Source organism: Cibotium barometz, chromosome 43, assembly GCF_041138505.1.
Source record: "Cibotium barometz isolate CiBa-2024 chromosome 43, ASM4113850v1, whole genome shotgun sequence".
NCBI classification, from domain to species: Eukaryota; Viridiplantae; Streptophyta; class Polypodiopsida; order Cyatheales; family Cibotiaceae; genus Cibotium; species Cibotium barometz.
In genome coordinates, this window is record NC_141088.1 from 22,237,835 (window position 1) to 22,251,005 (window position 13,171).

The following is a 13,171-nucleotide window of genomic DNA, read 5'->3' on the forward strand; positions in this document are numbered from 1 at the left end:
TATAGGCCAGTCCAAAACCTTCTGAACTCGGTCATAGTCAATGCTCAATCCATCTCTAGTGATCTTGTGTCCCAAGTAAATGATGTCGGTCATAAAGAACTCACATTTACTGAATTTAGCATATAGTCGATTCTATCTTAAAATAGATAAGATAATCGTGAGGTGTCTGACATGATCCTCAAGAGTACGACTATAAATCAAAATATCATCCAGGAACACCACCACAAATTTCCCCAAATGTTCACGAAAAAGATCGTTCATCATTTGTTGGAAAGTGGCTGGAGCATTGGTTAGCCCAAAAGGTAATACGAGAAACTCGTAATGGCCATACCTAGTCCGAAAGGCGGTTCTTTCGACATGCCTTTCATGAATACGTATCTGGTGATAGCCAGTACGCAAATCTATCTTCGTGAAATATTTCGCTCTTGCTAACCGGTCAATTAGGTCATCTGATCTAGGGAGAGGATAACGGTTCTTAATTGTCAGCTTGTTCAATCTTTTGTAATCTATACACATTCTCCAAGTATTGTCCTTCTTTCTCCTAAGCAACACAGGTGCACCCCAAGGTGATTTACTTGGACGGATCTGGCCCATCCTCAAATAATCTTCGAGTTGTTTAGCCAACTCATCTTCCTCAGCTTGGCTCATCCTATAAGGTGGAATACTCACAGGATGAGCACCAGGGATCAAGTCAATACGATGATCTACTGCGCGTTCAGGTGGTAAACCCGATGGCAGTTCCTTAGGAAATACATCTTGAAACGAATCAAGTATCTTCTGTAATTCTTTGCTTTCAAACACACTTAATTCATTCACATCCATGGAAGGGATGAGAAAAGAAGAAAGTGGAATCCAGACACAATGGAAAGCAGTGTACAAAGAAGAATTCATTATATTTCCAAAATCGATTGTATTTACAAGAGGTCCCTGAGAGGGATGGATACAATCACCTAAAATACTATACTTGGTGTCCCTATGCTGAAAAGAAAAAATATGACTAGACCAATCTATCTGGACATCAAGAGTCTTAAACCACTCAATCCCTAATAACAAGTCTACATTTTCCAGATGCATGACATAGCATTCCAGAGTATCTTTGTAGTCCTGAATCTGGATTGGAAGCATCTCCACCTTGCGATCCTAAACTTGTCTGCCCGCAGGTAGACGTACCTCATAGGTATGGTCGCTGAGTGTCGTATCAAGACTCAATTTCTGCACAAGTTTGTAGTTAACAAAGTTATGCGAACTGCCAGGGTCTAAAAGAATGTGAATTTTATGGCCATTCACTTCTCCATAAACTCGGAGAAGATCATGCATGCCAAATACCTTAGAATTGAACAGACAATCAGAACAAGTACTAGGGCGAGAAAGTACAGTAATTGACGTACCTGTCAAAGACAACTGGTTAGCTGCCTTTGGCTTGGGTCCTGCGTTTGACTTGGTACCCTTTTGCTTTGGGCACTCATTACGCATGTGTCCTTTTTCTTCGCAGATAAAACAACGTCCTTCCTTCTTGAGCTTCAGAGCCTTAAGGAGTCGTTTCTTCTTCTTCGCTGGTGTCGAACTGGAATTCTTCGAAGGTTGGTCCGAAGACTTGCCTTCATTCGTGTTAGCCATAGGTGCGGAGAACTTTCTTTTATGCTTGTTCCCCTGCTCGGTAACGGGTTTTGATTTGGAAGAGACCATCGTATCATCATAGATACGAGCTGAATGAATGGCCTCGTCCAAAGTTTTACATTTATTATTTTTAACCTGTAAACGGTACGAGTCGGGTAAACCAGCTACGAAAAACCCCAACAGAGTAGTGGGATCCATCTTTGTAGCTTTTATCTGCAAGTCACAAAATTTCTGGAGGTAGACCTCATAAGTGAGGTGCTGCGAGGTCATGGTCAAAGCTGAAAACCGGGCAACAACATCATAATCATCCTCTTTTTTGAGGAATTCTTTCTTGAAAATGTCTTCAAATTGTGCCCAAGTCGTTGGCTTTGGGTTCAGTTCCTTCCACCAAAGCAAAGCTTTGCCGGACAGGAAACCTGCTGCTAACTGTATCTTCTTTCCATCATCATATGGATGAAACTGAAAGTGAACTTGCCACTTGTGTAGCCAAGTGTCCACGATCTCCTTGGTTCGCTGCTTTTGCTCGCCCCCGAACGGTTCCGGAGTAATATTGGGGCCTAAAGCAGAAGCCAAGGTATCCATTCCCGAGAAAGTAGAGAGGGTAGTGGTTAATAGAGCGATGGAGTTCTGCAAAGCCTGCATCTGGGCTGCGATTTGTGCCTGACGTTCCGCCGAAGAAGCTTCGAGAGCGACTTTGAACTCTTGGAAATCTGATTTTGACACAAACTCGTCAAAAAGATCGGCATCAGTGCCTTCCGTAGCCGGCAAGCCTTCGCGTTCACGAGGGGCTCCAACTCTGATTCTTGGGTCGACATCGTGAAGAGGGTACGCGGAGAGAAAAGTCGATCTTTGCACAATGAAAGTGCGAGCGAACTCGAGAGCTTGAGAGCTTGAAAACTTGAGAACTCGAGAGATGTGTGGCAAGAAGCCCACTAGAGGGGGTTAATAAAGGTTTCCCAAAAGCCAAAAAAAAAAAAAACTCGAAAAGCTAGGCTTAGCTTTTGCTTTAGCTTTTGTGTTTTTTTTTTCTTCTTTTTTGTTCTTGTATAAATATATATATATATTTTAATATATATATATATATGGATATATATATTCTCTTTTCTAAAAAAAAAGAAACACCTTTAAACTTTGGAGGAGGTCTTTTAAACTTTAAAAAATTTAAACTCTAAAAAAAAACGAAAGCTAAAAACGTAAACGTAAGCTTTCCTTGTTTTTTTTTTTCTTCTCCTTCAGAATTAACCCGCCGGCTGGTTGCAGGCGACTGAAGCTGCCGGTGCATGCTTTCTTCCCGGCGGATGCTGACGTAACTTGAAGTGGCCGCCATCGCCAGCACCTTCGCCAGCCTGCGCACCAGCTTGTGCCTGCCTTGCGTCAACTCGCACGTGGTCTGTGGCAGCGTAGCCTACCGTGCGTCGACTGGGTGGGCGCTCGCTTGGCCTAGGCGCCGCCTGGGCTGGCTGCGCAGGCCTGGCCACACAGCCACGTGGTCTGGGCGCCGGCAGTACTGGGCCTGGGCTGGCTACGTAAGCCTGGCCTGGCCTGGCGTAGGCGCCGCCTGGCCGCCTGGCTACGCAACCGCCCGCCTGCCACGTCAACACAACTCGGCCAGCAACCTACTCGCCAGCACGTCTTTCGCTCTCTCTCTCTCATGCGTTCAACGAAAACAACGAAAAGCATCATGTTTTTTCGCTCTTTTTTTTTCTGTTTCTCTCCCTGTAGGTTAAACGACTGCACACAAGGCCTCTTCTTTGCAAAGCAATCAACCTTATTCAACCTACCATCTCCCATCAACATGGGATTCTTTGATGAAGAAAAAACACATACAAAATTGAAATCTGCAGTATGCACAGAAAAAACAGCAAGCTTTTTTAACACATACCGTACTTCGACCTCTTCTTCTCTACCTACCGACTTGCTCGTTCACGAGGTATGCTCTGATACCACTGTCAAATCCCCACGGATCTTCCCTCGTGATCGATCTTGGTTCGAAACTCGAATCCTGCAAACAAACGAACAACAAACAAGCAAGGGGGTGCAGGCCTGACTCACCTCCCAACCATGACAGCCGTGGGCGAGCCCACAGTCTTGGCTGTCCCCACCGAGCCACGAGCTGAGCTAACTAGGTTGACGTACCGACCAATCTCCTCCTCGTGACGTCCCATACCGCCACGAAGCTGCCCTCGCGGGCCACGAGATTGCTGCCGGCCTCGGCTGCATAAAGCAGGTGCACGTCTGCACTAGATCTAGGCTCCAAGACCATAGAGCTCCCACAAACTCGCGAGACTCTCTATATCAATAACTAACCTTGGCCACCCTTTTATAGGCTCTTGGCCGGTCATCGGGCGTCCACACTTGGCCGCCCGCCCGTCCATACTTGGGTGCCCGCCCGTTAGTATATCCCTAACTCAGCTCGTCAATCAGCCTGCCTAGTTCCAAGCTTCCCCAAGCCTCGAAACTAGTCTTGCATGCGTATAGCACACGGTAGATACCCACTGTGCACATGACACACCCCTCCTCTTCCCTCCTCCTCTTTCTCTCCTTTTCTTGTCTTCCAAGTTTCTCTCCTTTTCTTCTCACCTCCCTCTTGCCTTCCAACTTGTTTCTTTCCTCCTCTCTTCCTCTCCTTTTCTTGCTCAAATTTTGAAAAACCAAAAAATCATGAAATTTATACCTACTAGTCCCAAAAAATGTATCTTCATCTTTCTGTTGGCTATGTTATAAATTTGGTATGTGTATATAAGAAGTGTCATTTTGAAACCTTTGCGTTTCGTCCAAATCAGACGAAACGAAACGAAACCTTCGAAACGATGAAACATACTATGGACAGGAGGCACACCGAAAGGGGTGGGCGGCCGGAGTCGAGAAACCAACCACACAAGTGAGAATTTTTTTTTCTTTCCTCTCCAGCCCCTCCTCCAATTGCTAGTGGGCAAGGCATGGGGCCTTTAGGCCCCTCTTGGGTGGCCTAAGGCCTTCCCAATGCAAGAGATTATGTCATCTCCTTCTTGGTTTGGGGTAGCCCTAAGGGCTGGGCTGGCCCTGTCTACATGCAATCCTACATGGTTCTACAGGGCTGGGCTGGCCCTGTCTACATGCAATCCTACATGGTTCTACAGATGCTTGGCATCTGGTTGCAAACCAAACACACAGGCCAGCTGACATCATTCCAGAGGTAGGTTCATGACTGGCACTGCTTCATTTGCAGGACAATGCACACCTTACCTCGGACATGTAGAGTGGAACCCTGGTTGACTCGTCTTGGACTGGGCTCACATGGGACCAGTTTCCACTCGAGGTCCTGCACCTTCTTGTTTAGATATGTCCACGTGGCATCCAAGTGCAGGATGCACGTGACATAATCTCTGTCAACACCTTCACCTGACCTGTAGCTGTACATTCCAACTGTTGCAGATTCCAGCAGTTGAGAGAGGACTATTGAAGTGTTTTTTTTCTTTGTCCATAGTCTTACATCAAGCGCAAGAACTTAGCAGATCTAATAGATAATTGTGGTTGAAGAAGTTAGCATTTGTATGTCTCATGTGTGTAGTTTTAAATAGACCCGAGTAAAGTCTAAAAAGTAGGATATAGTTTGGCTTTAATGCCTTCTTTAGACTCAATTTGAAGGTAAGACTTGCACAATAATTCTGCAGGAGTATCCTCCAACATCATTCCAACAGTATAATCAGGGCAGTTCTGTGCAACCAGGGAAGCATCATAAGGGTGAGGAGGTCACTGTTCCATCAAGACAGCAGAGTCTGGTACAAAAGCAATCTGAGATGCTTGGCCTTAGCATGGCCAAGCTAGAGCAAAGCCACGTGAGAGCTTCCAAAAGCACTTATGAAATGCGTGATCTTCTAGAAAATGCATCAGATGATGAACATCCAGGGTTTTACAGAGGTCGACTTACTCATGAGCCAAATGCTGAAGACTCATTGCACTTCTCAACTGATCAATCTAATGAGCAGTTCTTGCAGGATGAGGTTCTCAAAGTTCAGCGTCAAGAGCCTTCACTGTCGACTCCGTCCTCACCAGTGCAGCAAGTGCTCCTGCAAGAAGCTACTGCAGCATCTCGGGTTGCTACTTCTGTTTCTGCAGGTGCAGTTGGACAGTCATATCTCATGATTGATGATAATAGCCCTTTGTCTGCTCAGACGGGACCTTCCAAGTCAGCAGATTTATCTTCCCCAACATTGTCTGCTCCTGGAATTAATTCAAAGCAACATGGATTCACAAAGGTGGATTCTGTATCACCACCTGAAAAGATTTCCAATGCGGAGCTAGCTCAACCAGTCCCTTCTTGTAAGGCTTTCATGGGATCAGCTGCCATATCCAATAACAGGAGTTATACTTCTTTGGTATCAAAAGCAGAGAACCCTCCAGCCAGTTCATATGTAAAAAGCCACAGATCATCCAAGCAAAGGTCGAGAACACTTGATATGAAGAAGGCTGATGTTGCAAACGTTTCTGGAATGGTCATGTCTGAGGGTCTGAATGAAACAATGGTTCTATCCTCACGCAAAGATTCCAAAGATCTTGCCAAGATTTCAGAAACTAAAGCAGCAGGTACTGGGAAGAGTTCGGTTGCCCCTGGCAGGGTTGTATTGCATTCAAAAGCACAGGCCTCACATACATCAGCAGCCAAGCACACTGGTCAGCTTCTTTCTAAGCAAGACTCTGAGCAAAGCTTGCACCAGAGCAAACATTCTGTAAGATCGGTTTCCACCAGCGTGCCTCACAAAGCTGAAAAATCAGGGATGGTGTCCGGATCAAAAAATGCGACCATCCTTTTATCTCCACATCATGCAAGCACGTCAGATCGGCATTTACCAGGGAGGAATGTCACCCCTCCAGTTTTGAACGATGAAGAGGTAAGACAGTCAAGTTTGCTGCAAAAGCTGATAAAACCGCGTGTATGAGCCATTTCTTATGTATGGTGTTGGTTTGTGCAGCTTGCCTTGTTGCTGCATCAGGAGCTGAATAGCTCTCCTCGCGTTGCTCGTGTGGCTAGGGTTAGACAGAGTGGAACGGTCCCCCACCCACTTTCTGCTAAGCGGCCTGCTGTTGTTTCTATACCAGTTGCTTCAAGTGCTAGCCAGAAGGACCATCATCTGGTAGGCAAGATATTGGTTGTGTCTTTTTGGTCAGCTTGGCTTATTTTTGTCTCAGCATGTCATGATCGGTTGCAGTGGGTCGGAGTGGAAATTAAACTATGGCTTCTCCTGTGTTTTTCAGATATTCAGGAGGAAGAACAGAGATGAATTGCATGGAGAAGTCTTGGGCGGGGCTGATGACGCATTCAAAGCTGAGGCATCGAGAGGGGCCACCAAACAAGACAGCAGCATTCTGCCACATGCTGGGAGTAAAAAGGATAAAGATACAGCAGACGCTTGCATGACACAAAAGCCGTCTACAACAGCAGCCGAGATCAGCAGGCATCTTCCTCCAGCGTCAGGAGTTGCTATGGAAGGTCAGTCACACAGTGATGTATCACGTGCAAATGATCCAAATGATGGAGAGAGAAGAAGCTCTGCTGATAATATCCTCACACTTCCAGGCATCTCTTGGAAACCTTGTGCTTGTTAGCTTGCTTGCCGTGCATTTGGTTTCTTGAGGAAGCATATAATCATAAAGAAATGCTTGTTTTTGCAGGTCTTATAGAGGAGATTCTCAATGAGAAGGGTCACTGTGCCTCCTATGAGTATATCTGTGAGGAAGTTCTTCCTGTATGGTCTCGCCTTCACCATATTCTTGTTTGCACACTTGCAACTGTGCTGTTTTGCTGCTGCTAGAGAAGGTTTGCTTGGGCTTCCTATCTTTGATATTCAGGGTCCTTTTTTGCAGCATTGGCCCAAGCTTCGGAAGCATAATGGTGAGCGCTACGCCTACACAAGCCACCGGCAGGCTGTGCTGGATTGTTTGCGGAATCGTTCAGCTTGGTCCTATCTTATTGACAGGGGGCCAAAGGTAGGAACTACTAGATAGAGCCCAATAAATCTCGTTGTTACTGGCCAGAATGATCACAAACTAGTTACATTTTTGCTTCTCTGCAGACCAATCTGGGAAGGAAACGAAGACGACCGGAATCTGTTGTAGCTGCAGAATTGGAAAATGCAGAACAAACTACTCTCTTCCACGATGATGATGGAGAGGATCACAGCTATGGGAAACCTTCTAAAGAAGCAGATGGTAGTGAAAGCTGGCCACTTTCTGATAGCAACAAGGATGTTGATCTGACTCGTCTGGAGGAGGTACCTAAAGGAAAGCGCAAAGCTAGACGTGGAAGGCGGGTGGCTGTGCAGTCAACAGGGTATGGAGCAAGAGCACATCATGGTAGGGATGAGAGGCTTGGTGAACTTGCAACAGGAGTAGAAGATGATCTCGAACATGTGCTCTCTCCCTCAAGTGAGGATGCTGCAAGTACCTATAGTAGTGAAGACGAAATTCTTGTCCACCGTGGTGGTGGGCGGCACGTCAGCAGACGCCAAGGAAGCAGTGTGGACAGTGAAGATGATGATATGGATCTGTAGTGCCATGGAGCTGTCGTCTGTTATAACAGTAATATAGGTGGATGTATACTATGTAGGTTCATAACTGCTCAAATTTTTAAAGCGCTCTTGTTGTATACTAACATGCTGATTGTCATTAACTTAACAAAATGTAGGAGTGATTGTAAAAATATGTATATTCATACATCAATGATATATATTTTTTTGGGTTGAGTTGATTATCAGGAGTTGGGGTTTGAACTTATGCCCCCTTATCAGGAGTTGGGGTGCAAGGGCCCGCCAACACATCTATAAATTCTTTTTTTTTCAGGGCCACAGATTGTTCTAGGTTGACTATTACATCATCAGTGACTATACCTTGTGACTCAAAATGTTTAATAAGTTGACTAGTGAAGGCGGGGCGGTCAATTTTCATTGTGACCTAGTAGATATCAATTTTCAGCAAGCTGACAAGTGCAGGTGTGGCCCCTCCATTATAATGCTTGTAGGGTGTGGGGGGTTGGCTCATGACAGACTGCTGCAAGATCTGACATGTGCAGGCCAGAAAATGGTGGGTCTTCTAAGATTTTTGAAATAGTAGATGAATTATTTTTAAAATATGAACGGGAGATTTGTGTCCCCCTTTTAAGACATAAAGTTACAATGATCTGTTGCTGATTGGTTCCTGTTTTGAAATGAGTTTTCCAAGTACAAGCGCCTGTGACCCACTTTTTTCTTGTAAACTGGCTGAATTGAAGAAAAAAACTGGTGCACTGTTGCTCTCTCTGTGTTTACGGCAAATCTGTGGTAGGACAAGATCCTTAGCTTCATGGGGCTGTTTTGAGGTGTTCTAGCTAATAGAATGGAAATACTGTTACCAAGTAAAGGCATAGCTTTGCTGTGCTCTTTCTATTATGGAGCCCCTGCACACACACGTACACACCTGCGTGGCCCACCCCCCCCCCCCCCCCCCCCCCCCCAAAAAAAACCACCACCACCACCAAAAAAAAAACCCGCCTCCAGCATGTTTCTCAAATCCAAGTATCATATTTGTAGCTCTCCGACACCAGACACCTGTCGAGAGATTCAATCAGGATGCATCGACAAAGGTTGTGAACCCTATTGAAGTCCATGCGGAAGGCTAATTTAACACGGAAACTTGATCTCAATTTGATGTTCTTATCCTTGAAAACATCCACTTGTGAATGTAGATTTAACTTCCACTTGCCCCATATGCCATTAACACTATATGGCAAAGCTAGGGATAGCATTTACACAATTGTCTCATGAGTACCATAGTACAGAACGAGTGATGTTTCAAATATATCAAAACACTTGTCAGCTGACATGGAAAATTCCCCCACATGGCTGTTTCGGGCAAGATATGCTACTATTATGTGACTATACAATCTCATTCTTTGTCTACACATTTGAAGAGTCTGTTACATCTATGCTTCTAGACCTCCACATTATATATCCGAGGGATCTAACACCCATTGTACAAAGAAGAACGCCACACTACCTTCATTGGAGGCCACACCCTTGATATCACTATTGGTGTTCCCTTTACATGCTCTAGATTCTGTGCTTGACGCATTTGTTTGAGTCGTCGATAAGGAGTGTTGGCGTGCAACATGTTCAATCTTATTGCACCTACACTTTTTATGAGGGATAGGGTGGGCCTGGTTTGTTGAGGCATTGGCTTTCTATGGGGATTTTGGGGCACTCAAACTTTATCCTCTAATAATCCAAACTAATCCTTCTTATGTTTACAAGATGCCCATGGTGGTCAAGAGGGTGCACACCCTTCCTCCATCCTCGTGCATTACATAGATTTGCTCTTGCAAGCTCACATACAGTTGTATCGGAAACATCATGGAGCAAATCAATCGGTACGGCAGCGTCAACCCTCACTTCACTTTGGTTCGAATGATTTTTGGATGTGGGATATTAACAACCTATGAAAGCACATGGTTCTTCGTAAGAAGCCATGGGAAGCTCTATATCTCACACCTTGTTAGTGCAAAAGCTTATGACACAACCAACATTGCTTGTAGTATACTGGTATTTGATAAACATGATTTTGTCATTTGATTGTTGTACCATATTAATTACCTAGAAAGCTCTCATTTTGGGTGCAACGATGATTTTATTGGAGCAACAAATATCAACTTATAGAATGGGAGTGATTGTCTATCTTTCTCGCCTCTCAGACCGTATCTTAGTCTCCTTCTCGAGCCATATCTTCATCTATGATTTGTTTTGCTTTTGTTTTTATTAAAGCTATTTTGAGTTGTTTTATTTGCATTAGATAGATTTTTATCTTCAGATACTCACACGTGATGTTTCAAGAGTCACAAGACTTACTGGCACCCTTGGCACCTAGGTAGACATCCCCCCTCTTCCACCCTCCCACACGCACCACACGTGCGCGCCCCACCCACCCACACGCACACGTGCGCGCACACCCCCCTCCCTTCACATCCCCCTTGTTTACCATTCCCTAGCCAAAGTTATTGTGATCTTTGCCCAACTATTATGTAACTCAAGGTCACCTAACACTAGCACTTGACTTGTGGCAGAGTGTGTGTGTGTGTGTGTGAGAGAGAGAGAGAGAGAGAGAGAGAGAGAGAGAGAGAGAGAACCAATATTACTTTAATGCTTCCATATGTAAGCTTTTGTTCAAAGGGTTAGTTTCCATAGATAATGATATTCTATGTTGTTTTGATCTTTCTCACGTAGATTGTAGTTTCAACAAGGCTAAAATATTTTTTTTAAAACACTTCAATCACAAAAGAAGCTTAGAAGCACACTAACCCACATGGCTTGAGACGAATCGCTTAGAAGCAAGAATTAGTGAAAGAAAAAGCAATGCCTCTAATGCCTCCTAATGGGTCTTTTCCTACAAAAATTTTGTAACTCTCAGAATACCTATGTGATGGGAACATGACAATTTCCTACAGCTTGCAAAAAATGTTAGAAAAGTTTCTATGGAGTTGATTTTCATATGGACATGGTAGCTCTTGGAAACGAGAGAAAGATGGGTTGAGTGAGAGGGATGTTTCATGAGAGAGAGAGAGAGAGAGAGAGAGAGAGAGGGAGAGAGATTGAAATAAGAGAGATACAAGCTAATAGAGAGAGGGGAGTGAAGGATACTTTGAGAGAGAGAGAGAGAGAGAGAGAGAGAGAGAGAGAGAGGTACATGAGAGATGAAGTTTGAGTCCCAATACGTTTTTTTTAAAACAAAGAAATTCTCAACGTTAGAGAGACTTATCCAACTATATGAATGAGAATCTAACAGGAGAGGATGAGGATGAGCTATGCCGCATCTCCTTCTCAAAAAGCTTGCTTTCTAAATAATTCCAAAAACAAAGCACAGTGCTTTTTGAGTTTATTGTTGCCATATATATAGGTAGTGATGTGTGTGAACACACTTAGGATTGCCGGGGTACTTTTTCCCTCCTTAGGAGGTTTTTTCCCCCCCGGCTTGTATATACACCCATCATTCTAGAGCTAACTTATCTTTTGTACATTGACATAATCTAATACACTGTGTGTTGTGTACATTCTTGCTTCTTCTTCTCCAAGCTTTGTGTGCTTTCCTGCAACCCTAATTCTAACAATTGGTATCAGAGCAGGCATCGGCTCCCAGGGCTACGCCGCTAGCACATTGACACAATCTAATACACTGTGTGTTGTGTGCATTCTTGCTTCTTCTTCTCCAAGCTTTGTGTGCTTTCCTGCAACCCTAATTCCAACAATTGGTATCAGAGCAGGCATCGGCTCTCAGGGCTATGCCGCTAGCAGCCTCCGACTCACGTTCTTCGATTGAGGTGAGCTTTCACGAGCGCTTACAGAGGTCCCTTTACTCTGCAAAAGGTTGCAAAAGGAGTGTGGAATATTGTGCAGGATATGGATGTACGTCCAGGTTCTGTGGATGTAGAATCTGTTGAGGATGTTGTAGGTTCTAGCAGCTCTACTATTGCTACTGTTTTACCCACTACTGAACAAGCTCGTTGGGATGGTAAAGATGCGCAGGCTTATGCCTTGATTACACTTTCTGTCAAACGTAACATCACTCCATATATTCGTTCAGCTAAAATAGCAAAATAGGCTTGGGATATTCTAGCTGGTTTGTATGTAGGTCGTAATAACGAGGCAAAAATCTCTTACGTGCGTAAAGAGATAGAATCGAAGATTATGCAGGAAGATGATGACATGAATGTTTTTCTTGCTGAGATTAAAGATCTCAAGGAACAGTTGATTTCTACAGGTGAGATTATTCCTGATCATTCTCTTGTGCAGACTGTTCTTGATGCTTTACCTGAGTCATATCAAAAACTTTTGCTTCCACATGGAGACTTGTTACTGAGGATAGACCTGATGTTGTCAAGTATGATACTTTAGTCAACAAGCTCTTGCAAGAAGCGCAGTCCAGGCAAAACAATAGTAGGCAGCGTGCAGTTGATCAAGCATTTGTTGCTGCCAGAAGTGGTAAGGCAGCCCCTTCCACTGTTTCTTCTCCTATTAGTAGGTCTGCAACTTCTTCTCCTTCCACAGGTAGCAACAATAGGTCTGAGAAGGCTCTTGATAAAGGCAAGAAAAAATCAGGTGCAACTATTGTAAGGCAACTGATCATGTCATTAAGAATTACCCTAAGCTAAAGGCTAAAGAGGCAAAGAAGAAAGAGTCAAATGCAGCCACAATAGTGGATGCTTCTACAAATGCAGATTCTGTAAATAATGTGCAGGATATAGAATGGGCGTTTAGCATGTATTGCCAGTATGACCCATCCGTATACATGATGCATGTTTGGCAGTTTCTGTTGACTTTGATGTATGGTATTTTGACAGTGGTGCTACAAAGCACATTACCTCGCATCGTGATATGTTCACTTGTCTTGAGGCTGTCCCTAATGGGAAACTGTCACATGTGCCAATAATGCTTCTTACCCAGTGAAGGGCGTTGGTAAAATTATGCTTACTGCTGTAAATGGCAACGCTTTCACACTTTCAGATGCTTTGTATGTGCCAAGGATAAAGAAGAATCTATTGTCTGTCTCTGCG

General features: G+C 44.3%; 1 protein-coding gene across 3 annotated transcripts in view; it reads left to right on the plus strand.

Annotated features, from left to right (window-relative positions):
- The window catches only part of LOC147613697 (uncharacterized), a 29,594-nt gene extending 21,255 nt beyond the window's left edge, over positions 1-8,339 (plus strand). For all 3 annotated transcript variants that reach the window (XM_086781674.1, XM_086781673.1, XM_086781675.1), the window contains 6 exons: positions 5,271-6,488; positions 6,570-6,731; positions 6,853-7,174; positions 7,270-7,343; positions 7,462-7,584; positions 7,671-8,339. In XM_086781674.1, the coding sequence (XP_086637800.1) occupies positions 5,271-6,488; positions 6,570-6,731; positions 6,853-7,174; positions 7,270-7,343; positions 7,462-7,584; positions 7,671-8,147 (2,376 nt within the window). In that variant the 3' untranslated portion in view covers positions 8,148-8,339. The remainder of the gene's footprint in view (positions 1-5,270; positions 6,489-6,569; positions 6,732-6,852; positions 7,175-7,269; positions 7,344-7,461; positions 7,585-7,670) is intronic.
- The last annotated feature ends 4,832 nt before the right edge of the window (positions 8,340-13,171 follow it).